The 24,915-nt window shown below is 42.1% G+C and overlaps 2 protein-coding genes across 10 annotated transcripts in view; one reads left to right on the top strand and one right to left on the bottom strand.

Annotated features, from left to right (window-relative positions):
• The window catches only part of zgc:103759 (U8 snoRNA-decapping enzyme), a 9,817-nt gene extending 4,969 nt beyond the window's left edge, over positions 1 to 4,848 (bottom strand). Inside the window, exons 1-3 of one of the 4 annotated variants that reach the window (XM_061780967.1) lie at positions 4,730 to 4,848; positions 3,366 to 3,497; positions 3,140 to 3,180 (exon numbers count right to left, since the gene is read on the bottom strand). In XM_061780967.1, coding sequence (XP_061636951.1) covers positions 3,140 to 3,180; positions 3,366 to 3,497 — 173 coding nt within the window. In that variant the 5' untranslated portion in view covers positions 4,730 to 4,848. Of the gene's footprint in view, positions 1 to 3,139; positions 3,181 to 3,365; positions 3,498 to 4,630 lie in introns of all 4 variants that reach the window. The other 3 variants (XM_061780977.1, XM_061780952.1, XM_061780957.1) reach the window with 3 other exon arrangements.
• Positions 4,849 to 6,552: 1,704 nt separating this feature from the next.
• On the top strand, positions 6,553 to 24,826 carry gss (glutathione synthetase). 6 transcript variants are annotated; one of them, XM_061780901.1, is made up of 14 exons: positions 6,554 to 6,737; positions 7,637 to 7,785; positions 10,421 to 10,566; positions 10,783 to 10,858; positions 13,566 to 13,705; positions 15,996 to 16,112; positions 16,327 to 16,407; positions 16,542 to 16,619; positions 16,715 to 16,784; positions 18,426 to 18,620; positions 19,168 to 19,249; positions 23,809 to 23,998; positions 24,156 to 24,283; positions 24,516 to 24,826. In XM_061780901.1, the coding sequence occupies exons 2-13, from the start codon at positions 7,654 to 7,656 to the stop codon at positions 24,277 to 24,279; spliced, it is 1,431 nt and encodes a 476-aa protein (XP_061636885.1). In that variant the 5' UTR covers positions 6,554 to 6,737; positions 7,637 to 7,653; the 3' UTR covers positions 24,280 to 24,283; positions 24,516 to 24,826. The 6 variants fall into 6 exon arrangements, 5 of the variants coding, with proteins under 5 accessions (XP_061636921.1, XP_061636885.1, XP_061636894.1 ...); XR_009789616.1 differs by lacking the exon at positions 23,809 to 23,998 and having other exon boundaries at positions 6,553 to 6,737; XM_061780937.1 differs by lacking the exon at positions 23,809 to 23,998 and having other exon boundaries at positions 6,553 to 6,737; positions 24,156 to 24,826.
• Positions 24,827 to 24,915: the final 89 nt, after the last annotated feature.

The following is a 24,915-nucleotide window of genomic DNA, read 5'->3' as shown; positions in this document are numbered from 1 at the left end:
ACAAACAAACAACCAACCATTCGCACTCACATTCACACCTACGGGCAATTGAGAGTCTCCAATTAATGCATGTCTTTGGGATGTGGGAGGAAACCGGAGTGCCCGGAGAAAATCCACGCAGGAGAACATGCAAACTCCACACAGGCGGGACCGGGGTCCACAGAACTGTGAGGCTGACGCTCTAACCAGTCGGCCACCGTGCCGCCGTCTCTAATTCCTCTCGGAACAATTCCCAAACTGTACTTGACACTACCAGTCTTTCCTTACATGTCAGCACCTGACCGGTTGGGCATGTTTCCTTTTGAGGGCGTGTACTGGCTTTGTGTTCACAGTGTCTACACTAGACTCATTCCCGATTGGTGGACAGGCCCAGTTGAAAAAACACGATTCATGTTGGGGCACATATGTCCCTACCGATCACAAGGTTTGGCGAACAGGTACCAAGGCTCTATTTCCTCAAATTGTGGTGGGCAAATTGATGTTATGATATGAAACTCTAAGTTATCGTTTTTCTAGTTTTGTTAACACTACCCTGACTATTCTTGAGGCTTCACGTGTGGAAATTAATGCAATTCGTGAAGTGGCCCTCCAAAAGCACATGACACTTGATCTAATATTGGTTTCTTAGGGCAGTGTTTGTACTCTCTTCAACCAAACCTGTTGCACATACATTCCTGACATCGCTGGTGATACAGGTGTCATAGCCAGGATTCATGATTTCACAATTCAGTCTCTGATGAACGTTTTCCTGACTGTTTCCCTCAATTTGACTGCTTGGATGACAATGACGATGACCATGATTCATATTCCTCAGTCTAACTTTGTTGTATGACTGACTTGCAACCCGCTTATGAAGGATTTTCTTAAACCTGAGTTGTGAATTTCTGGATGACTGTAGGGTTGTTTTGTTAATTAACTATTTATTTTAACTATTAATTAATTATTTTTGTTAATACATATTATTTTGATTAATCTTTAATGTTTTGATAACTTAGTGTTAATTTTTAGGTAGTTAGGATGTAATAATGTTTAGTAATTTTCCTTTTTTGTGAGATGAATGATAGCTTGTTTAATATAATCCAAAGGGGGGAGGTGAATTGGAAAATGTATGTTTTATATACAACCCCAATTCCAATGAAGTAGGGACGTTGTGTTAAACATAAATAAATACAGAATACAATGATTTGCAAATCATGTTCAACCTATATTTAAATGAATACACTACAAAGACAAGATATTTAATAAACTGATAAACTTTATTGTTTTTAGCATATATTCATTAACTTGGAATTTTATGGCTGCAACACGTTCCAAGAAAGCTGGCAGAGGTGGCGAAAAAGTTGAGGAATGCTCATCAAACACCTGTTTGGAACATCCCACAGGTGAACAGGCTAATTGGGAACAGGTGGGTGCCATGATTGGGTATAAATGGAGCTTCCCTGAATTGCTCAGTCATTCACAAGCAAAGATGGGGCGAGGTTCACCTCTTTGTGAACAAGTGCGTGAGAAAATATTCGAACAGTTTAAGGACAATGCTCCTCAACGTACAATTGCAAGGAATTTAGGGATTTCATCATCTACGGTCCATAATATCATCAAAAGTTTCAGAGAATCTGGAGAAATCACTGCATATAAGCAGCAAGGCCGAAAACCAACATTGAATGCCCGTGACCTTCGATCCCTCAGGCGGCACTGCATCAAAAACCGACATCAATGTGGAAAGGATATCACCACATGGGCTCAGGAACACACCAGAAAACCAATGTGAGTTAATACAGTGTGGCGCTACATCCGTAAGTGGAACTTGAAATTCTACTATGCAAAGCAAAAGCCATTTATCAACAACACCCAGAAACCCCGCAGGCTTCTCTGGGCCCGAGCTCCTCTAAGATGGACTGATGCAAAGTGGAAAAGTGTTCTGTGGTCCAATGAGTCCAAATTTCAAATTGTTTTTGGAACTCGTGGACATCGTGTCCTCCGGGCCAAAGAGGAAAAGAACCATCCAGACTGTTATAGACAAAAGTTCAAAAGCCAGCATCTGTGATGTTATGGGGCTGTGTTAGTGCCAATGGTATGGGTAACTTACACATCTGTGAAGGCACCATTAATTCTGAAAGCTACATACAGGTTTTGGAGAAACACATGCTGCCATCCAAGCAACGTCTTTTTCATGGACGCCCCTGCTTATTTCAGCAAGACAATGCCAAACCACATTCTGCACGTGTTACAACAGAGTGGCTTCGTAGTAAAAGAGTGTGGGTACTAGACTGGCCTGCCTGCTGTCCAGACCTGTCTGCCATTGAAAATGTGTGGCGCATTATCAAGCGTAAAATACGACAACGTAGACCCCGGACTGTTGAACAGCTGAAGCTGTACTTCAAGCAAGAATGGGAAAGAATTCCACCTACAAAGCTTCAACAATTAGTGTCCTCAGTTCCCAAAGGTTTATTGAATGTTGTTAAAAGAAAAGGTGATGTAACACAGTGCTAAACATGACCCTGTCCCAGTTTTTTTGGAATGCGTTGCAGCCATAAAATTCTAAGTTAATAATTATTTGCTAAAAACGATACATTTTATCAGTTTGAACATTAAATATATTGTCTTTGTAGGGTATTCAATTAAATATAGATTGAACACGATTTGCAAATAATTGTATTCTGCTTTTATTTATGTTTAACAAAACGTCCCAACTTAATTGGAATTGGGGTTGCATACCAAAGATTACTTCTATTAGTTTTATACAACCTTCACATGCTTTATTGTTGCATGTTGTGACTGCTGGCTGTTTTCCAGCCGTTTTGTGCATCCTGGTTATTCCCAGTCATGTTGTGACTACGACCTGTTTTTTGATAAAGGTAAGTTGAGTGCAGCTGGACAAAGATAATTGTTTTGCTTTCCTTCTCTGTCTCTCTCCCTTCTGTATAACAGAGGTGATTGTTTTGCTTAGACTGCAGCAAAGGGTGACAACTCGTAAGACGTGTGCCTTTTCTTCTCTTTGCAAAGACTTTTCTTTTTTTGTAATAAAGACCCATAAAGACAAGATTGCTTTGTTACTTATTCTGTCAGAAAAATATTTGCCAAAACAGTAATAAAAAAGGGAGTAAGGGATAAAATAAAAGCAGCATTGAGAGCGACTCACCCGCCAGGGAAACCCAGCAGACCGTCAAAGCGCATCTGCATCTGTGGAATGTGACAGGACAGAGGCTGCTAGACACACACACCGATGCTTCTAAACATGTTGTCACATTTAAGACATACACTAGTGAAGAGAATTTGCACAATGTTTAAATTAAAAAAAAACAACATCTGCAGCATTTTGCTAATGCATTCAAAATGCCTGTATTTATAAATGTTCTTTCCCTCACCAGTATGATATGTTTGATGGGCGTTCTCCCAAAAAGCTGACTTTTGGTGTCAGAGTAGAGCATCACATGACATGCGTGTCTGCAGCCTGAGCAGGCCAACGCCTCAGCCCTTGAGAGCTGTCCATTCGCCATCTACGAGTACACAAGCAAAACACAGTGTACTGTAAAACAATATGACCCACTTGTCACAGTAATTTATATAGAATTTATATCTCCTGCAAATAACGAGGCAGCACGGTTAACGACTGGTTAGCACATCTGCCTCACAGTTCTGAGGACCGTGGTTCAAATCCCAGCCCCGCCTGTGTGGAGTTTGCATGTTCTCCCCGTGCCTGCGTGGGTTTCCTCTGGTATGCCGGTTTCCTCCCACATCCCCAAAACATGCATGGTAGGTTGATTGAGGACTCTAAATTGCCCTTAGGTGTGAATGTGTGCACGAATAGTTGTTTGTTTATATGTGCCCTGGGATTGCCTGGCCACCAGTTCAGGGTGTACCCCGCCTCTCGCCCGAAGTTAGCTGGGAGAGGCTCCAGCACGCCCGCGACCCTGGTGAGGATAAAGCGGTACAGAAAATGGATGGATGCAAGTAACATATCCTTGCTCATTTATCTAAGCCTGCGATATATAGACAGGGAGAACAGTTAAAATTTCATCCACTAGACATAAATTACAATTAACCTGTGTTTTCTCTCGTTGCCATTCTTACAGCAGAATAATTGCTTTTTGTTCAGCGAAAGAGGATGAGATCTCACACTGAATAAGGATAGTTGTTAGTAAAATTTAGACAAGATAATCATTATTTCAAAAACAAAAACAAAAAGGAGGCAGGATATAGTTTTACTGGAGTGAACGCTCAACAGTCAAGTCACCCAAAAGTCACTTCGAACTGTTTTCTGGAACAATATTACTTAAAAGTCAAACAACATCTAAATAATATGGTATGACGAGTTAATAGTAGAAAGCATATTTTACAATTCAGAGGAATACATACTAACGTTGAACACAAAAATATTTAAGTAAATCACTAAATGTCACAGAGCACTAGTAGGCAGGAAGCTAATCGTGATTATATGCAATCTGTCATTGCCACAATGACCAAAAAAAAAACATACAAAAAAAAAAAAGGTTAATGTCACAGCATGTAGAACGAGTTCACATGAAAAAGACAGTAACGCCAAATCAACAAGGTATGACCGTTTTTTGATCGCATTTAAACACAGAAACAGCAAACAACAATTACGCCATGAACACCATGCAGAACATACTGAACTGGTTGAGTGGGTGACTATGCATTAGCGGCGTAAAGTTTTCAATTTCAACAAGAATATATAAAGCAGGTTGAAAAGCAGGTAGAAAAACCTCACTGTCAGCACTATACTCAGCGACTTCCTGAATTTTAATTCATGTGGCAGTCTTCAACCCGCGGATTGGTTGTATCAGTCACGTGACTCAATGTGCAGTAAAATACTGCTGTCAAGCCAGCCTCCACTCGTAAAGTAGCAGTCAAACCAGCCGCCCCTAATTTTGTTCATACTAGGCATTACGGTAATAAATCGCCAACTCGCGGCGAAACCCACCTTCAAAATAAAAGCTTTCCAATAATACGGACGTCAATGCTCTTCGCTTCAGGAATGCAACTTGCATTAAAACATTTTGTTTATTTGATATCTTTGGAAAAAATAATGGTAAATCGACTACACTTATATACCGCTTTATCAACACCATCACAGTGTCCAAAGCGCTTTACAAAGCCTCACATTCACACACACTTTCATAAACCATTGGGCGACTGCTGCCATGCAAGGCAATGCCAGGCCCACTGGGAGTAAATTAGGGTTCAGTGTCTTGCCCAAGGACACTTCGACATGCGGACAGTCGTAGCAAGGATTTGAACCTGTTCGACCTACTGAGCCAAAGCCACCCTAAAATAATCCCATTTGTATCGCAAGACAAGTCCAGATCTGTGTGACAGACCACCAAGGACTACACGAAAAGAGGTTTGATGAAGATCTGATATTGTATTTCAAAATAAAAGTCTGTGAAAACTGCATATTTTGCTGTCATTACCCCTGACTGAAAAAATCTGTTAATTTTTTTTTTAATGAGATATCGCAACACCGGTCCAGTTTTGGGGGACACTACACCACCCCAGGTCTCCAACAAAAGAGGTCCCATCCAAATCTGATGTGGCATTTCAAAATAAAAGTCCCCTGAAATTGGTATATTTCACCGTCACTACATCCATCCATCCATCCATTTTCTGAGCCGCTTCTCCTCACTAGGGTCGCGGGCGTGCTGGAGCCTATCCCAGCTATCATCGGGCAGGAGGCGGGGTACACCCTGAACTGGTTGCCAGCCAATCGCATGGCACATAGGAACAAACAACCATTCGCACTCACAGTCACGCCTACGGGCAATTGAGAGTCTCCAATTCATGCATGTTTATGGGATGTGGGAGGAAACCGGAGTGCCCGGAGAAAACCCACGCAGGCACGGAGAGAACATGCAAACTCCACACAGGCGGGTCCGGGGATTGAACCCGGGTCCTCAGAACTGTGAGGCTGACGCTCTAACCAGTTGGCCACCGTGCCGCGGAAGGAAAACATTATATTTTAAATAGTTATAAGAAAGACGGTTTTCAATTTTTTTTTTAAAATCTTGATCAAACCTCTTTTGGTGGAGACCTGGTGTGGTGTAGTGTCCCCCAGAACTGGACTGGTGTTGCGATATCTCGTAATTTTTTTAAATTAATGTTTGACAGTGAAGTGTACCAATTTCAGGAAACTTTTATTTTGAAATGCCACATCAGAATTGGATGGGAAATCTTTTGTTGGAGACCTGGGGTGGTCAAGTGTGCTCCAGAACTGGACTGAACCCTAAATTGCTCCCAGTGGGCCTGGCATTGCCTCGCATGCCAGTAGTCGCCCATTGGTTTATGAAAGTGTGTGTGAATGTGAGGCTTTGTAAAGCGCTTTGGGCAATGTGATGGTGTAGATAAAACGCTATATAAGTGCAGTCCATTTACCATTTATTTTTTCCACAGATATCAAATATACTGAATGTTTTAATGCATGTTCCATTCCTTAAGCGAAGAGCATTGACGTCCGTATTATTGGAAAGCTTTTACTTTGAAGGTAGCTTTCGCCGCGAGTTGGCGACTTATTACCGTAATGCCTAGTATGAACAAAATTAGGGGCGGCTGGCTTGACTGCTACTTTACGAGTGGAGGCTGGCTTGACCGCAGTGAAAAACGCGAATCAGCAAGCCTACACAAGGTCGGACACGCTTTCACTTTGAAGTCTGGCTCGAGCAGTCAAAAGATACCCGCGTCCCTGTCAAACTTGATAACAGCGCCAGACGTGCTTCGGAAAGGTAAGGGAGGTTTCTTTTGACGATCACGGACATGTAATTCAAATAATGCTTTTACCACGCAAGAAGAAACACGCCAGCAAGGGATGTAGTTTTGGACTATGTCCTGCACTTGGTTAAAATCCAGTTAGCATGAGGCTAATGGCTGTATTCCTACGTGTTAAACATTCATTTATTCATCTTCCTTACCACTTATCGTCACTAGCGGGGGTGCTGACAGTAAGTTTAAATTAGTACTCATGTTTATGCGCAAGGCGGCACGGTGGACGACTGGTTAGAGCGTCAGCCTCACAGTTCTGAGGACCCGGGTTCAATCCCCGGACCCGCCTGTGTGGAGTTTGCATGTTCTCCCCGTGCCTTCGTGGGTTTTCTCCGGGCACTCCGGTTTCCCTCCACATCCCAAAAACATGCATTAATTGGAAACTCTAAATTGCCTGTATGTGTGACTGTGAGTGCGAATGGTTGTTTGTTTGTATGTGCCCTGTGATTGGCTGGCTACCAGTTCAGGGTGTACCCCGCCTCGTGTCCGATGACAGCTGACAGATGACAGACAGGCTCCAGCACGCCCGCGACCCTAGTGAGGAGAAGCAGCTCAGAAAATGGATGGTGGATGTTTATGCGTTAAGCATTTCTTGTTTGAAAGTTGTGTGTGTGCGCGTACGCGTGTGTTTGTGTAATTTTATAACAGTAAATAGTTTAATAATATACTGGTGTTCAATGTTAAATTTTTACTGTTTTTGTGTTATTTTTTCTGATTGATAAATGACGCTGAACTCGATTACCCTACTGTACAAATAACTGCTGGTGTTTTAAAATTGGAAATCTGTACCCTGCTGTACTGTGCTACATATTTCCATTGGCTTAGACTGTTTTTTCCCCTCTTTTTTTGTTTTGTTTTATAGTGTAAATATCTATCAGAATGGCCCAGGGAATACCAAGTGAGCTACTGATGAACACAACACTAATAAATTATTTAGCGGAAGTGGCAAAAGATGCAGCACTTTTACAGGGTGTCCTTATGAGGATTAAAGAATCCCCCAACTCATCAGAGGTGAGAATTGCACATCTTTTTGGTACCCCCACCCCTCATCTCCTTTTATGTTGACCATTACCACAAAAGGGTATAGAATGAACCACATGAGCTTAACTCGTAAAGGTCTCCTTCACGTTGACCATTAGCACCTCAGGGTACAAAATTAACCATGTCCTACTCACTTAAATTAGTGAGGATGCACCCACACCACTTTTTTTTTCCCCAGACAGTGTACAACTACAAGTACTTACATTTGAATATTCACCTACACCGATTTGCTTGATAATGGCATTACGTCTTGCAATTATGATGAAAATGTAATAACTTAACATTTTAACAACCAACAACATGTTTTTTTCCCCAACAGTCTTGACACACATTTAAATGTAGCCTGTAACACAAGGTGTTTCAGTTATGTGGTTTCTCAGTCTGAAAACGAGGGACACTGTAAAAAGTATATATACAACCCCAATTCCAATGAAGTTGGGACGTTGTGTTAAACATAAATAAAACAGAATACAATGATTTGCAAATAATGTTCAACCTATATTTAATTGAATACACTACACAGACAAGATATTTAATGTTCAAACTGATAAACTGTATTGTTTTTAGCAAATAATAATTAACTTAGAATTTTATGGCTGCAACACATTTTAAAAAACTGGGACAGGGTCATGTTTACCACTGTGTTACATCACCTTTTCTTTTCACAACATTCAATCAACGTTTGGGAACTGAGGACACTAATTGTTGAAGCTTTGTAGGTGGAACTCTTTCCCATTCTTGCTTGATGTACAGCTTCAGCTGTTCAACAGTCCGGGATCTCCGTTGTCGTATTTTATGCTTCATAATGCGCCACACATTTTCAATGGGAGACAGGTCTGCAGGCAGGCCGGTCTAGTACCCGGACTCTTTTACTACGAAGCCACACTGTTGTAATATGTGCAGAATGTGGTTTGGCATTGTGTTGCTGAAATAAGCAGGGGCGTCCATGAAAAAAGACGTTGCTTGGATGGCAGCATATGTTTCTCCAAAACCTGTAGGTATCTTTCAGCATTAATGGTGCCTTCACAGATGTGTAAGTTACCCATGCCATTGGGACTAACACAGCCCCATACCATCACAGATGCTGGCTTTTGAACTTTGCGTCTATAACAGTCCGGATGGTTATTTTCCTCTTTGGCCCGGAGGACACGACGTCCACAATTTCCAAAAACAATTTGAAATATGACTCGTCGGACCACAGAACACTTTTCCACTTTGCATCAGTCCATCTTAGATGAGCTCGGGCCCAGAGAAGTCGGCAGTGTTTTTTGGTGTTGTTGATAAAATGGCTTTCGCTTTGCGTAGTAGAGTTTCAAGTTGCACTTACGGATGTAGCGGCGAACTGAATTTACTGACATTGGTTTTCCAAAGTTTTCCTGAGCCCATGTGGTGATATCCTTTACACATTGATGTCGGTTTTAGATGTCGTGCCGCCTGAGGGATCGAAGGTCACGGGTATTCAATGTTGGTTTCGGCCTTGCCGCTTACATGCAGTGATTTCTCTGAACCTTTTGATGATATTATGGACCGTAGATGATGAAAGCCCTAAATTCCTTGCAATTGTACGTTGAGGAACATTGTCCTTAAACTGTTCGACTATTTTCTCACGCACTTGTTCACAAAGAGGTGAACCTTGCCCCATCTTTGCTTGTGAATGACTGAGCAATTCAGAGAAGCTCCTTTTATACCCAATCATGGCACCCCACCTGTTCCCAATTAGCCTGTTCACCTGTGGGGTGTTCCAAACAGGTGTTTGATGAGCATTTCTCAACTTTCTCAGTCTTTTTTGCCACCTGTCCCAGCTTTTTTGGAACGTGTTGCAGCCATAAAATTATAAGTTAATGACTATTTGCTAAAAATAATAAAGTTGATCAGTTTTAACATTGATTTGCAAAGCATTGTATTCTGTTTTTATTTATGTTTAACACAACGTCCCTACTTCATTGGAATTGGGGTTGTAGATAAAAGGTGATAAGAAATGAAAAAGAACACAGTCTGGTACATATACAAGTAGGAATACAGATGCTGTGTTATCTCTGTGTGTTAACTACAAAATAAAGTGAGTAAAGACTTGACAATACCACAAGCTATAAAATATAACTGTGACTGGATAACTGAAATGATACTTTATCACTTTTATCGCTTACTTCTCTTTACTTGACATCCTGCGGCGAGGCGGTTTTGTGGTGGGAGCACGCATGGCTCAGCCAGAGCCTGGGCGACAGGACTTGCTGGAGAAGCTGCTACCACAACTCACTGGGCCTGAGGGGAGTTCAACATCCATTTTGCAGAGCATAATTTGCAGTCTACTAACAGTGTTGTCATCCGATTTGCGTAAAGCATCTCCACAATGCTGACGTGATTGCTACTCTGCCTGGCCAGAGGTTGTATGTCAGGCTGGTTAAGTGGTATCATTGCAGAAACCACAGATGCATAATAACGTCACTGATACTGTTATGCGTATTGGTGTATTCGTATTAGTTGTTTAGCACACAACTACTTAAAACATTTCCATTAAACTTTATAGAGGGGTTGGCCATTGACCACGGAAGAACCAAATTACATTTCGTTCCAAGCAATCAGTTGTATATTCTTTGCATTTTAGGTGGTGACTTATGCTCCCTTCACGCTGTTCCCCTCACCTGTGCCAAAACCTCTTTTCCTCCAAGGCATGGCACTGCAAACTCACTACAACACACTGGTAGATAAGATCAGCCAGGATCCTGACTTCCTGCAAGAGTCTCTTGCCAGGTGGGACGCTAACCTCATGTTGAAGCATAATTATAAACGTAATAGATTATAGAGTGTTTGTTAAATAAGGGAGATGTTTTACATTTGAAGCAGAAATTGTTAGTGAATCAGACAAACCTCGGAAATGGCTAATTCCTTTTACGTCTTTGTGAGCTGATCTATAATAGTTATTACAATGGATAACTTGTCATATTTTGACAAGCTTTTGTATTCTAGCACCATTGCTGTGGATGATTTCACTGCAAGGTTGTTCAAGATCCACCAGCAGGTCCTTAAAGAAGGAAGATTGCAGGTTTGAGAGCCCACCTGAATAACCTGTTTTACCATTTCGAGCAAATAATGTCCTCAAGGACCTTACTTTGTGCACAGTCATGCAGGAACAAACAAAAAAAAAAGTTTGAAACTGTTCCGACTCAGCATATTTTTTATGTCTAGTTAAAATGAAGAATTAAGATTCATTGTGAACTCAGGAATGTTGTCCAAGCCCTCACAATTAAGAGGTGTTTCCAGAACCTTTGTCCATATACTGCATCTTTACATTGAGTTGGTATTAGGTGTGTGTGTGTTTATATATACACATACACACACAGCGTGTGAAATAAGTATTTAACACGTCACCATTTTTCTCACTAAATACACTTTCAAAGGTGCTATTGACCTGAAGATTTTACCAGATGTTAGGAACAATTCAAGTAATCCATACATACAAAGAAAGTTGAACAAATAAGCCTAGAAATTAAGTTGTGTGTAAAAATGTGAAATGACACAGGGAGAAAGTATTGAACACATGAAGAAAAGGAGGTGCAAAAAGGCATGGAAAGCCAAGACAACACCTAAAATCTATCAATAATCAAATGGCAATCCAGCCACTTGTCAGTAAAAAGGAATATCAGCTGGTTCAGTCCTAATAGATGGCCTACAAAAAGGTCTCATTGCCAAGGTGTGAGTCATGACACATCTCATGATGGGTAAGAGAAGAGAGCTGTCTCAAGACCATCGCAAAGAAATTGTTGCAAAACATAACGATGGCAGTGGTTACAGGTGCATATCTAAGCTTCTGAACGTTTCAGTGAGCACGGTTGAGGCCGTAATACGCAAGTGGAAAACCAATCGTACCACCATAAATTTGCCTCAATCAGGTGCTGTTTGCAAGATTTCTGACAAAGAATAATGCAAAGAATAATCAAAAAAGTTGTCCAAGAGCCAAGGACCACCTGTGGAGAGCTTCAAAAAGACCTGGAATTAGCAGATACTGTTGTCACAAGGAAAATGGTGAGTAATGCACTCCTCCGCCACGGCCTGTATGCACTCTAACCACACAAGACCCCGTTGGTGGGGAAAAAACTCATGTCAAAGCTTGTTTAAAGTTTTTTGACAAACATTTGAACAAGCCAGTTAAATACTGGGAGAATATATGGGCCAAAATCACAGCAGAGCAATGCATGTGACTAGTTTCTTCATACAGGAGGTGTCTTGAAGCTGTCATTGCAAACTAAGGCTTTTGTACAAAGTATTAAATAAATGGCAGTTGGCGTGTTCAATACGTTCCCTGTGTCATTTCACATTATTACACACCACTTAATTTCTGATCTTATTCATTCTACTTTCTTTGTATGTATGGATTACTTGGGTTGTTTCCAACATCTGGTGAAATTATCATGTCAATAGCACCTTTTGGAAATATATTTAATGAGTAAAATGATTACGTTAAATACTCATCTCAGCCGCTTTATGTATTAGACTTTACACCGATTAGCATTTTATGCTGATCGACTTTGTCATAATTCGCCGATCCAATCAGTGACGTCATTGCTCCGCAAAAGACATTTACTCCGCGTCACCGCGTGCACAGTATATTTGAAACCAAAAGCTAGTTTATTTTTACGCTTGTCGCGTGTCTTTTGACGAAGTATTGGAAATATTTGAGGGCCAATAAAGTTATTTTAAAAAAAACAAAAAAACCTTGGCGGTGTGGAACAGGCAACACGTATCAGACTACAAGACAAATTTGCTCTTTCACGATTCCACAATGTCAGACTACTGCAATAAAGTCTTGTATTCCGATACCGCCGCATCCCATTTTTTTCCGATCACTGGGCTGCATCGTGTCAACGCAAACGCGACCGGATACACGCGTTACCATGGCAACGACAACAATAATGGATCACGCCGTGTGTTTGTAAGAACAAAATGGGGGAAAACGTGTGTTGGTGCTCAGGAGAGGACGCTCGTTTAAGGCTTGCTTCAGGTATGTTCACGTACTTTTAATACGATACAGCTCGCAAGCAGGCAACAAAAACGTTATGTAGCCTAGCAAGCTAGTGGTAGCACGAACGGTTGGCCGTAAACATGTCGCCGTTCTGTCGACTCATGCTCTAAAGTTTCGGTGTGAGTGAAGTAATTTAATTAAAATAAAGTAATTTAATTACAGTAAGTTAGCACCCATTATTTCTGTCATGTAATTGTTGGCTTGACCTGAGTGATTAGAATACACGACCTGACTAGAGCAGTTATTTCTAACCTTTATGGAGCCAAGGAACATATTTTACAATTGAAAAATCTCACGGCACACCAACAAACAAAAATGTCACAAAAAGTGGATACATTAATCCGTGTATTTACTTCCTGCCATCTAATAGAAGACCATTTGTTCTGTCTGTCACTATGCCTCACTGGCATAAATAGATGAACAAAGATACATTATTTATTGTAAATATAATTTTTTGAGCAATTAGGTACACAAGTTTATACAGTAAATGAACAGGTCATTTAAATAGTCACATTTCTCCATCATGTGATCGGATCGATGATCGGTTATCGTTTTTTTAAAACTCTGATCGGTGATCGGCCCCAAAAGTCCTGATCGTGTAAAGCCTAGTATGTATGTGTGTGTATATCCTATGTATATAAAAAAAGACATTCATTTTAGAGGTCACAACACAGGCTCTGTCTTCATCAAAGTGTCAGTGTGTCATTTGGTATTCTTGCCGTCTTCACAGTCAATTGTGTTGGGTCTGAATCGATCAGACTACATGCTGGACCAGAAGGAGGATGGACCAATGTCTCTAAAACAGATCGAGATCAACACCTTTGCTGCTAGTTTTGGAGGCCTCTCCTCACGCATGCCTGATGTACACCGGTAAAGTAGTATTTGATATCCACAAATAGAAAATGTGGATTAATATACAACCCCAATTCCAATGAAGTTGGGACATTGTGTTAAACATACATAAAAACAGAATACAATGATTTTCAAATCATGTTCGACCTATATTTAATTGAATACACTACAAAGAGAAGATAGTTAATTTTGTTTTTAGCAAATAATCATTAACTTAGAATTTTATGGCTGCAACACGTTCCAAAAAAGCTGGGACAGGGTCATGTTTACCACTGTGTTACATCACCTTTTCTTTTAACAACATTCAATAAACGTTTGGGAACTGAGGACAATAATTGTTGAAGCTTTGAAGGTGGAATTCTTTCCCATTCTTGCTTGATGTACAGCTTCAGCTGTTCAACAGTCTGAGGTCTCCGTTGTTATATTTTACGGTTCATAATGCGCCACACATTTTCAATGGGAGACAGGTCTGGACTGCAGGCAGGCCAGTCTAGTACCTGCACTCTTTTACTACGAAGCCACGCTGTTGTAACCCGTGCAGAATGTGGTTTGGCATTGTCTTGCTGAAATAAGCAGGGACGTCCATGAAAAAGACGTTGCTTGGATGGCAGCATGTGTTCCTCCAAAACCTGTATGTAGCTTTCAGCATTAATGGTACCTTCACAGATGTGTAAGTTACCCATGCCATTGACACTAACACAGCCCCATACCATCACAGATGCTGGCTTTTGAACTTTGCATCCATAACAGTCCGGATGGTTCTTTTCCTTTTTGGCCCGGAGGACACGACGTCCACCATTTCCAAAAACAATTTGAAATGTGGACTCGTCGGACAACAGAACACTTTTCCACTTTGCATCAGTCCATCTTAGATGAGCTCGGGCCCAGAGAAGCCAGCGGGGTTTCTGGGTGGTGTTGATAAATGGCTTTTGCTTTGCATAGTAGAGTTTCAAGTTGCACTTACGGATGTAGCGCCGAACTGTATTTACTGACATTGGTTTTCTGAAGTGTTCCTGAGCCCATGTGGTTATATCCTTTACACATTGATGTCACCTTTAGATGCAGTGCCGCCTGAGGGATCGAAGGTCACGGGCTTTCAATGTTGGTTTTCGGCCTTGCCGCTTACATGCAGTCATTTCTCCAGATTCTCTGAACCTTTTGATGATATTATGGACCGTAGATGATGAAATCCCTAAATTCCTTGCAATTGTACGTTGAGGAACATTGTCCTTAAACTGTTCGACTATTTTATCACGCACTTGTTCACAAAGAGGTGAACCTCGCCCCATCTTTATTTGTGAATGACTGAGCAATTCAGGGAAGCTCCTTTTATACCCAATCATGTCACCCACCTGTTCCCAATTAGCCTGTTCACCTGTGGGATGTTCCAAACAGGTGTTTGATGAGCATTCCTCATCTTTCTCAGTCTTTTTTGCCACCTGTCCCAGCTTTTTGGAACGTGTTGCAGCCATAAAATTCTAAATTAATGATTATTTGCTAAAAACAATCAAGTTTATCAGTTTGAACATTAAATATCTTTTCTTTGTAGTGTATTCAATTAAATATAGCTTGAACATGATTTGCAAATCATTGTATTCTGTTTTTATTTATGTTTAACACAACGTCCCAACTTCATTGGAATTGGGGTTGTATATATGATTTTTACAGTCAAGCAAGAATGGGAAAGAGTTCCACCTACAAAGCTTCAACAAACGTTTATTGAATGTTGTTAAAAGAAAAGGTGATGTAACACAGTGGTAAACATGACCCTGTCCCAGCTTTTTTGGACTGTTGCAGCCATAAAATTCTAAGTTAATGATTCTTTGCTAAAACAATAAAGTTTATCAGTTTGAACATTAAATATCTTGTCTGTGTAGTGTATTCAATTAAATATAGGTTGAACATGATTTGTAAATCATTGTATTCTGTTTTTATTTAGGTTTAACACAATGTCCCAACTTCATTGGAATTGGGGTTGTACTTTAAAGCCCCAGATGTTGTCCAGAAGCTGAGCAAAAACGCCATGTAAAATCAGGTCCCTGTTGTACAAAACAGAGTGAGCACTGGACTCCATGTTAAAATGTTGCTTGTATAGTAAAATGTTTTATGATTATGTAGAAAATGGATAAAATGGACAGTTTGACTCTTGTTTGGAGCAGCTTGTTTCAATTTACATTGTTTCCTATGGAAAACAATTTCAAAATCCATTTTTTTTGTCGTCAGAGGTTGCATTGAATGTCTCACTATTGACCTTCCTTGCTAAATTTCTGTTTAATCTTGACATGTTTTATTTACCTTGCTACAACAGACACACCCTTCAGGTGGCTGGCAAGCTGGAAGAGAACCTGCGCATCATTGACAACAACCCTGCAGTGGGTCTGGCCAAGGCTGTGGCCAAGGCCTGGGAGCTCTATGGATCAAAGCGGTACCTCCTTCCAAAACATTATTAAACATTTCATTGACTAATAATAGCTTTTACATCTGATATAAGCATATTGAAATGCAGAATACATAACTTCAAGATTCATCCATGGGGCTGTCCAAGGATGACTTTTTGATACAATTATGTACCATACTCCTGATGTAGAATGAATCCACGTCGCGTTAGTGTTTAACAGGAGCTCATGTTGTCATTAAAGAGCGGTTGTCATGTTCTTGGTGGAGGAGAATCAGAGGAATATCTTGGATCAACGATTTATTGAGAATGAGCTGTGGAAAAGGTAAGGTCTGATTACTGAAGACTTTAAAATGGCTTCAAAAACCTCCATGTTTAAAATGAAACACTAACAATAAAAACTTGGCTCACTGAAATTTTTCTTTTAATGACAATCTCAGATTTCTCAATGTGTCTCAGGAATATTGCCACCATACGAAAGCGTTTTGAGGATGTCTCTGAATCCGGAAAACTTGATCAGGACAAGAGACTGTTTGTGTAAGTGTCTTCTGTCCATCAACATCCAACTTGAAGAACAGTGTAGACTGTCTTTTTGCTTGTTTTAATCAAATTCCCTCCTGCCACTTATTCAGTGAATGTCAAGAAGTTGCAGTGGTCTACTTCAGGAATGGCTACATGCCTCAAAACTACAAGTCTGAAAAGGTATACCAAAAAGATATTTCTTCAAAATGTATGGTGAAGCAAACTCATTTTTAGGCAGGCATTCTTTTAAATTATGTTGTTGCGAGTTCAGCTCAGATGTTTAGTAATAGTTACATGATGAAGTTTTAACCCAAGAAAGGACATGGGTATTACAAATATTTTTCGTGCTTTGATCATTTAGAAAATGTGCAGTCTCTCGACTGTAGTGTTTCTGGAAGCCTCCAAAATCCACTAACAATCTGACTGGGGTGCAGTTCTTCTTTCAGTGTTGTCAGCTCGCAGTCACATGCTTCTTGTCCCTCTGTCAAAGTAAACTAACTTTGTTTTTTTCATCCATGTTTTTGTCAAGTAGAGAAAAAATACTTCAAACAACTTAAAATGAAAATGTATCGCACTTCTCAAGGCCAAGGGCAAGGGCAAATATGTAGTTTGCCTAAACACACAAAGGCAAATTCCAACTATTAATCATGCTTAGTAGGACGATTGAAACTTTCTGTTACAATATCAAGTGGCATTCGTCATTGTCACAGCAGTCATTTGGTCATCGTAAACGTAGGACACTATCAGGATTATACAAAACCGATCTGAAACTCTTGGGGTGGCACATAAATTAAGGAAGAACCTATTTGAATCTGGATAAAGTTGCAGCTATAGGAGTAAATGTCACTGACAACAATGGAGCTGTCCACCCCCCACAATAATAGTGTATAATAAAGTGTAAACTTCCCATCTTGTCATCAAGCATCTTTGGGTGTCCTAAAATGCATTATTCGTAACAGTATTGTCCTTTAACCAGGAAGTCTGTTAACTAACAGACAGACAAACACAATGCCCCCCCTCCCCCACACTGTTAAAGCTATAATCCACAATTTCTGGCGCCCCCTAATTCTGGAATTCAGCATTACAACAAAGCCTTCATCGCTTCAATATGACAGACTAAATTGTAAGCCTCCTTCCAACCCGGCATGCTTTCTCCTTTCTCTGTGGTTCGGTCAACCTACGCGCTGTCCATATATGGGCTTGCCTGTTTGTAGGAAAAATACGTCATTTCCATTGCGTTATTTTAGCACGCCACCAAGTGATCCAGCGTGGGAGTGTATAGGATAGTCACTAAATGTAAAAAAAATAAATAAATAAAAAATATTCAAAAATATAGTAAGATGTGTCAGAAGCTGAACAAAAAGCTTAATCAGCATTCTGTTGTCTATTCTTGGAGTAGCTTGTGTGGAAAATCTTTTAAGCAAAAAATTGTTTGGGATTATAGCTTTAACAATTCAGCCTTGGCAGAGGTTTGTGCTCAATTTAATGACATTCTAGTTAAATATAGTGCAGTGTAAATTCACCAGGTGGCCAGAAAGTCAACAGTAAATGACCAAACCTCTACCCAAAGAGCAATTACAGTAGCTGCAACCATTAGTATTATTCTATTACACTAGTAACTATGAATAAATATTTCACTGTGTACCACACTCATATTCTGTATGTCTTGATTTAATCAGAGTATATGGAATTGCCCTGTCTCCCAAGATTAAGCCTGAAATAATTTTCTCATCAGGCCTCTTAACATGTAAAAACAAGTTATATTTGATCAAGGCTGCCAAAGATTGTTAGTTTTTACCAGCTCCATTTTCTAATTTATAGTCCTGGGAGGCTCGCCTGATGATAGAGTGCTCTTTGGCTGTGAAGTGTCCAGATATCAGCACCCACCTGGCTGGAACTAAGAAGGTCCAGCAGGTGCTTGCGAAGCCCGGTGTTCTGGAAAAGTTCTTCCCTGACCAGCTGCAAGTGGTGGAGCAAGTCAGGGCCACCTTTGCTGGCCTTTACACTCTCGACATGGTAAGCAGCAACACTGTTGTATTTGTATAGTTCCACACAAGGTATTTTGTCAGTCGCACAGCAAATTGTTTCAGCAAGATGGCAAAGATAGTGTGTGTCCCCCACCACAGATGATGCTGGTGGACAGGTTGTCAAGCCCATGCCAAAGCAACTTGACAGAAGTTTGTGTAGCAGAAACCATTTAATTAAATGATGACACGAGGAAAAGCAGTCACATCTGTCATGAATCTGCGTCCTCCTGTGTTTTCAATTCTTTTCCCGGTCTGCATGAGCTGGCAACGTTTGGATGTTATCTGCATGTACAATGCAAAGATTTTTTTTATCGTCAGTTTTTACTGGATTTTCATGTGAAATTTGGAAATTATTTTATTTTTTGGGTTGACTTATTTAGTTTTTTGTAAGTGATCTTAAACTGAATTTACATTTGGATACATACAAGTGGACTTAAAAGCACATCTACTTCGTCTGTTACTCTGAGTTACTGTTAAAGTGTCATAGTTACATAATGATGGCAATCCTGTCATGGTTTCACTTCTTTGTCCTCAAGGGAGCAGAAGGCGACAAAACAGTTGCAATGGCTTTGGCAACACCAGACCGATTTGTCCTGAAGCCTCAGCGAGAGGGAGGAGGTACAGTTAAAGAAATAAAATATCATTCGTTTCATCATGCAGCAAAACATCTGTCCATTTGTAGTCTGCTTGAAGTTGAAATTTACCAGGGTGAAAATTCATGATTTAGGGTTACGCTGCTTTTTTCAAGCATTGCAAAGTAGAAAAAGATTAAGGCGTGTAAATAAATCATCCATCCATCCATTCTCTACCGCTTATCCGGGTCGGGTCCCGGGGGCAGTAGCTTCAGCAGGGACGCCCAGACTACCCTCTCCCCAGCCACTTCATCCAGCTCTTCCGGGGGGATCCCGAGGCGTTCCCAGGCCAGCCGAAGGATGTAGTCTCTCCAGCGCGTCCTGGGTCGTCCCCGGGGTCTCCTCCCGGTGGGACATGCCCGGAACACCTCACCAGGGAGGCGTCCGGGAGGCATCCGAATCAGATGCCCCAGCCACCTCATCTGGCTCCTCTCAATGCGGAGGAGTAGCGGCTCTACTCTGAGATCCTCCCGGATGACCGAGCTTCTCACCCTATCTATAAGGGAGAGCCCGGACACCCTGCGGAGGAAACTCATTTCGGCCGCTTGTATCCGGGATCTTGTTCTTTCGGTCACGACCCACAGCTCATGACCATAGGTGAGGGTAGGAACGAAGATCGACCGGTAAATTGAGAGCTTCGCCTTTCGGCTTAGCTCTTTCTTTACCACAACGGACCGATACAAAGTCCGCATCACTGCAGACGCTGCACCGATCCGCCTGTCGATCTCCCGTTCCATTCTTCCCTCACTCGTGAACAAGACCCCAAGATACTTGAATTCCTCCACTTGGGGCAGGATCTCATCCCCGACCTGGAGATGGCATGCCACCCTTTCCCGACTGAGGACCATGGTCTCAGATTTGGAGGTGCTGATTCTCATCCCAGCCGCTTCACACTCGGCTGCGAACTGCTCCAATGAGAGTTGGAGGTCACGGCTTGATGAAGCCAACAGAACCACATCATCTGCAAAAAGCAGAGATGCAATACTGAGGCCACCAAACCGGACCCCCTCTACGCCTCGGCTGCGCCTAGAAATTCTGTCCATAAAAGTTATGAACAGAATCGGCGACAAAGGGCAGCCTTGGCGGAGTCCAACCCTCACCGGGAACGAGTTCGACTTACTGCCGGATATGCGGACCAAACTCTGACTCCGGTCGTACAGGGACCGAACAGCCCGTATCAGGGGGTTCGGTACCCCATACTCCCGAAGCACTCTCCACAGGACTCCCCGAGGGACACGGTCGAACGCCTTCTCCAAGTCCACAAAACACATGTAGACTGGTTGGGCGAACTCCCATGCACCCTCGAGGACCCTGCCGAGGGTGTAGAGCTGGTCCACTGTTCCACGGCCAGGACGAAAACCACACTGCTCCTCCTGAATCTGAGATTCGACTTCCCGACGGACCCTCCTCTCCAGCACCCCTGAATAGACCTTACCAGGGAGGCTGAGCAGTGTGATCCCCCTGTAGTTGGAACACACCCTCCGGTCCCCCTTCTTAAAAAGGGGGACCACCACCCCAGTCTGCCAATCCAGAGGCACTGTCCCCGATGTCCACGCGATGTTGCAGAGGCGTGTCAACCAGGACAGCCCCACAACATCCAGAGCCTTTAGGAACTCCGGGCGAATCTCATCCACCCCCGGGGCCCTGCCACCGAGGAGCTTTTTAACCACCTCGGTGACCTCAAACCCAGAGATAGGAGAGCCCGCCTCAGAGAACCCACACTCTGCTTCCCCATGGGAAGGCGTGTCGGTGGAATTGAGGAGGTCTTCGAAGTATTCTCCCCACCGACTCACAACGTCCCGAGTCGAGGTCAGCAGCGCCCCATCCCCACTATACACAGTGTTGGTGGTGCACTGCTTTCCTCTCCTGAGACGTCGGATGGTGGACCAGAATTTCCTCGAAGCCGTCCGGAAGTCTTTCTCCATGGCCTCACCGAACTCCTCCCATGCCCGGGTTTTTGCTTCAGCGACCACCAGAGCTGCATTCCGCTTGGCCAGCCGGTACCCATCAGCTGCCTCAGGAGTCCCACAGGCCAAAAAGGCCCGATAGGACTCCTTCTTCAGCTTGACGGCATCCCTCACCGTTGGTGTCCACCAACGGGTTCGCGGATTGCCGCCACGACAGGCACCGACCACCTTACGGCCACAGCTCCGGTCGGCCGCCTCAGCAATGGAGGAGCGGAACATGGTCCACTCGGACTTGATGTCCCCCGCCTCCCCCGGAACATGAGCAAAGTTCTGTCGGAGGTGGGAGTTGAAACTCCTTCTGACAGGGGATTCTGCCAGACGTTCCCAGCAGACCCTCACAATACGTTTGGGCCTGCCACGTCGGACCGGCATCTTCCCCCACCATCGGAGCCAACTCACCACCAGTTGGTGATCAGTTGACAGCTCCGCCCCTCTCTTCACCCGAGTGTCCAAGACATGCGGCCGCAAGTCCGATGACACGACCACAAAGTCGATCATCGAACTGCGACCTAGGGTGTCCTGGTGCCAAGTGCACGTGTGGACACCCTTATGCTTGAACATGGTGTTCGTTATGGACAATCCGTGACGAGCACAGAAGTCCAATAACAGAACACCGCTCGGGTTCTGATCGGGGGGGCCGTTCCTCCCAATCGCGCCCTTCCAGGTCTCACTGTCATTGCCCACGTGAGCATTGAAGTCCCCCAACAGAACAATGGAGTCCCCAATAAATCATGGCTATCAAAATTAAAGTGTTAACAAATTATTCATCAGCCTATATTTAATAGAATACACTACAAAGACAAGATATTTAATGTTCAAACTAATAAACTTTAGTGTTTTTAGCAAATAATCATTAACTTAGAATTTTGGCTGCATCACGTTCCAAAAAAGCTGGGACAGGTGGCAAAAAAGTTGAGGAATGCTCATCAAACACCTGTTTGGAACATCCCACAGGTGAACAGGCTAATTGGGAACAGGTGGGTGCCATGATTGAGTATAAAAGAAGCTTCCCTGAATTGCTCTGTCATTCACAAGCAAAGATGGGGTGAGGTTCACCTCTTTGTGAGCAAGTGCGTGAGAAAATAGTCGAACAGTTTAAGGACAATGTTCCTCAACATACAATTGCAAGGAATTTAGGGATTCCATCATCTGCGGTCCATAATATATCAAAAGGTTCAGAGAAATCACTGCATGTAAGCAGCAAGGCCGAAAACCAACATTGAATACCCGTGACCTTCGATCCCTCAGGCGGAACGACATCAATGTGTAAAGGATATCACCACATGGGCTCAAGAACACTTCGGAAAACCAATGTCAGTAAATACAGTTCGGCGCTACATCCGTAAGTGCAACTTGAAACTCCACTATGCAAAGCAAAAGCCATTTATCAACACCACCCAGAAACGCTGCCGGCTTCTCTGGGCCCAAGCTCATCTAAGATGGACTGATGAAAAGTGGAAAAGTGTTCTGTGGTTCGACGAGTCCACATTTCAAATTGTTTTTGGAAATTGTGGCCGTCATGTCCTCCGGGCCAAAGAGGAAACGAACCATCCGGACTGTTATGGACGCAAAGTTCAAAAACCAGCATCTGTGATGGTATGTGGCTGTGTTAGTGCCAATGGCATGGGTAACTTACACATCTGTGAAGGCACCATTAATGCTGAACGGTACATACAGGTTTTGGAGAAACATATGCTGCCATCCAAGCAACGTCTTTTTCATGGACCCCCCTGCTTATTTCAGCAAGACAATACCAAACCACATTCTGCACGCGTCACAACAGCGTGGCTTTGTAGTAAAAGAGTGCGGGTACTAGACTGGCATGCCTGCAGTCCAGACCTGTCTCCCATTGAAAATGTGTGGTGCATTATGAAGCATAAAATACGACAACTGAGACTCTGGACTGTGGAACAGCTGAAGCTGTACATAATAAAGCAAGAATGGGATATAATTCCACCTACAAAGCTTCAACAATTATTGTCCTCAGTTCTCAAACGTTTATTGAATGTTGTTAAAAGAAAAGGTGATCTAACACAGTGGTAAACATGACCCTGTCCCAGCTTTTTTGGAACGTGTTGCAGCCATAAAATTCTAAATTAATGATTATTTGCTCAAAAAAAAGTTTATCAGTTTGAACATTAAATATCTTGTCTTTGTAGTGTATTCAATTAAATATAGGTTGAACATGATTTGCAAATCATTGTATTCTTTTTTGTTTAACACAACGTCCCAACTTCATTGGAATTGGGGTTGTATTTGTTTTAGGTTAAGTGATATTATTCAGCAATATCTGAATTTGCATATTCATGTTTTATGTATTTTTATTGTATTTAATCATGTTCTGATTTAAAAAATAAAAATAAAAAATAAAATAATTCGGAAGTTGCTCAGTACTTATGTAGCTTTTTTTTCCACCAAGTACTTTTCTTACCCTCAAGTCATTATTTGCATGAGTACCTTTTACTTGAGTCATATTCTAAAGTAACTGTACTCTTACTTGAGTATAATATTTGGCTGCTCTACCCACCTCTGCCTAAAATTAATTTAAAAAAAATATACATATATTCTTTACTTTAAGGAAACAACATTTACGGACAAGAGCTCTGTGAGGTTTTGGGCAAAGTGAAGAACAGTGCAGAGAGAATGGCCTTTATTCTGATGGATAAGATCCAGCCCGTTTCTACACAGAATTACCTGCTGAGAAGAGGCACGCCCCTCAAAATCAGTAATTGTCTCAGTGAGCTGGGCTTCTTTGGAGCCTACGTCAGGTGAGCAGTCACTATTGATTATGTGTAGAATTTAATTCTGGGCTCATTAGTATGCTTGTTTTAGTTGGTCATTGCTACTAACAAGTTGAGGAGTTTAAAAAAAAAAAAAAAAAAAAGTCTTCTCATATACTGTAATCCTCACATCATATCTGTGCAGGCAGGGTGAAGACATGGTGATGAACGATTGTGTGGGCCATCTTCTGAGGACCAAGAGTTCAGAACACTTGGATGGTGGTGTAGCTGCAGGAGTTGCAGTGTTGGACAACCCACTCCTCTTCTGAGAATGTACACTTACATCTGGGCTACAATAGAGGCACTTAAATGCACCAGCTTTTTACATTTGTTTTAATAGTAGTTTCCACTTCTACCTCATGCAAATCCATGTTGATAAAAGATGAAGTCAAGTTTGAGGCAATGCTCAAAATGTTCAATTTAATGTTAATCAACATTCCTGATAGCCGTGATTTATTTTCTGTTTCTGTTTTCTGGGACGGTGCTGCGGGTCTGGGTGGAGCAGCCCTCTTCGTCAGTGGTTGTCCGCCCAGATGGGCCTGACCTGCAGGAGCCATGCCTCTTAATCACTCACACCACTCACTGGATATATTTTTCTCACTAATCACATCTGGGAACATATACAGTGGGTATGGAAAGTATTCAGACCCCCTTAAAATTTTCACTTTTATATTGTAGCCATTTGCTAAAATCATTATCATTATTAAGTTATTTTTCCCCCCTCAATGTACACACAGCACCCCATATTGACATTAAAAAAAATGTAATTGTTGAAATTTTTGCTGATTTATTAAAAAAAGAAAACCTGAAACATCACACAGCCATAAGTATTCAGACCCTTTGCTCATTATGGGGGGGGTGTCTGGCTCTCCTGGAGGTGGGGAGCGTGGCGTGTGGGGCGGTCT

Source organism: Phyllopteryx taeniolatus, chromosome 1, assembly GCF_024500385.1.
Source record: "Phyllopteryx taeniolatus isolate TA_2022b chromosome 1, UOR_Ptae_1.2, whole genome shotgun sequence".
Classification (NCBI taxonomy): Eukaryota; Metazoa; Chordata; class Actinopteri; order Syngnathiformes; family Syngnathidae; genus Phyllopteryx; species Phyllopteryx taeniolatus.
Note: the sequence above shows the minus strand (reverse complement) of the source record. Positions and strands in the feature narration are given on the sequence as shown.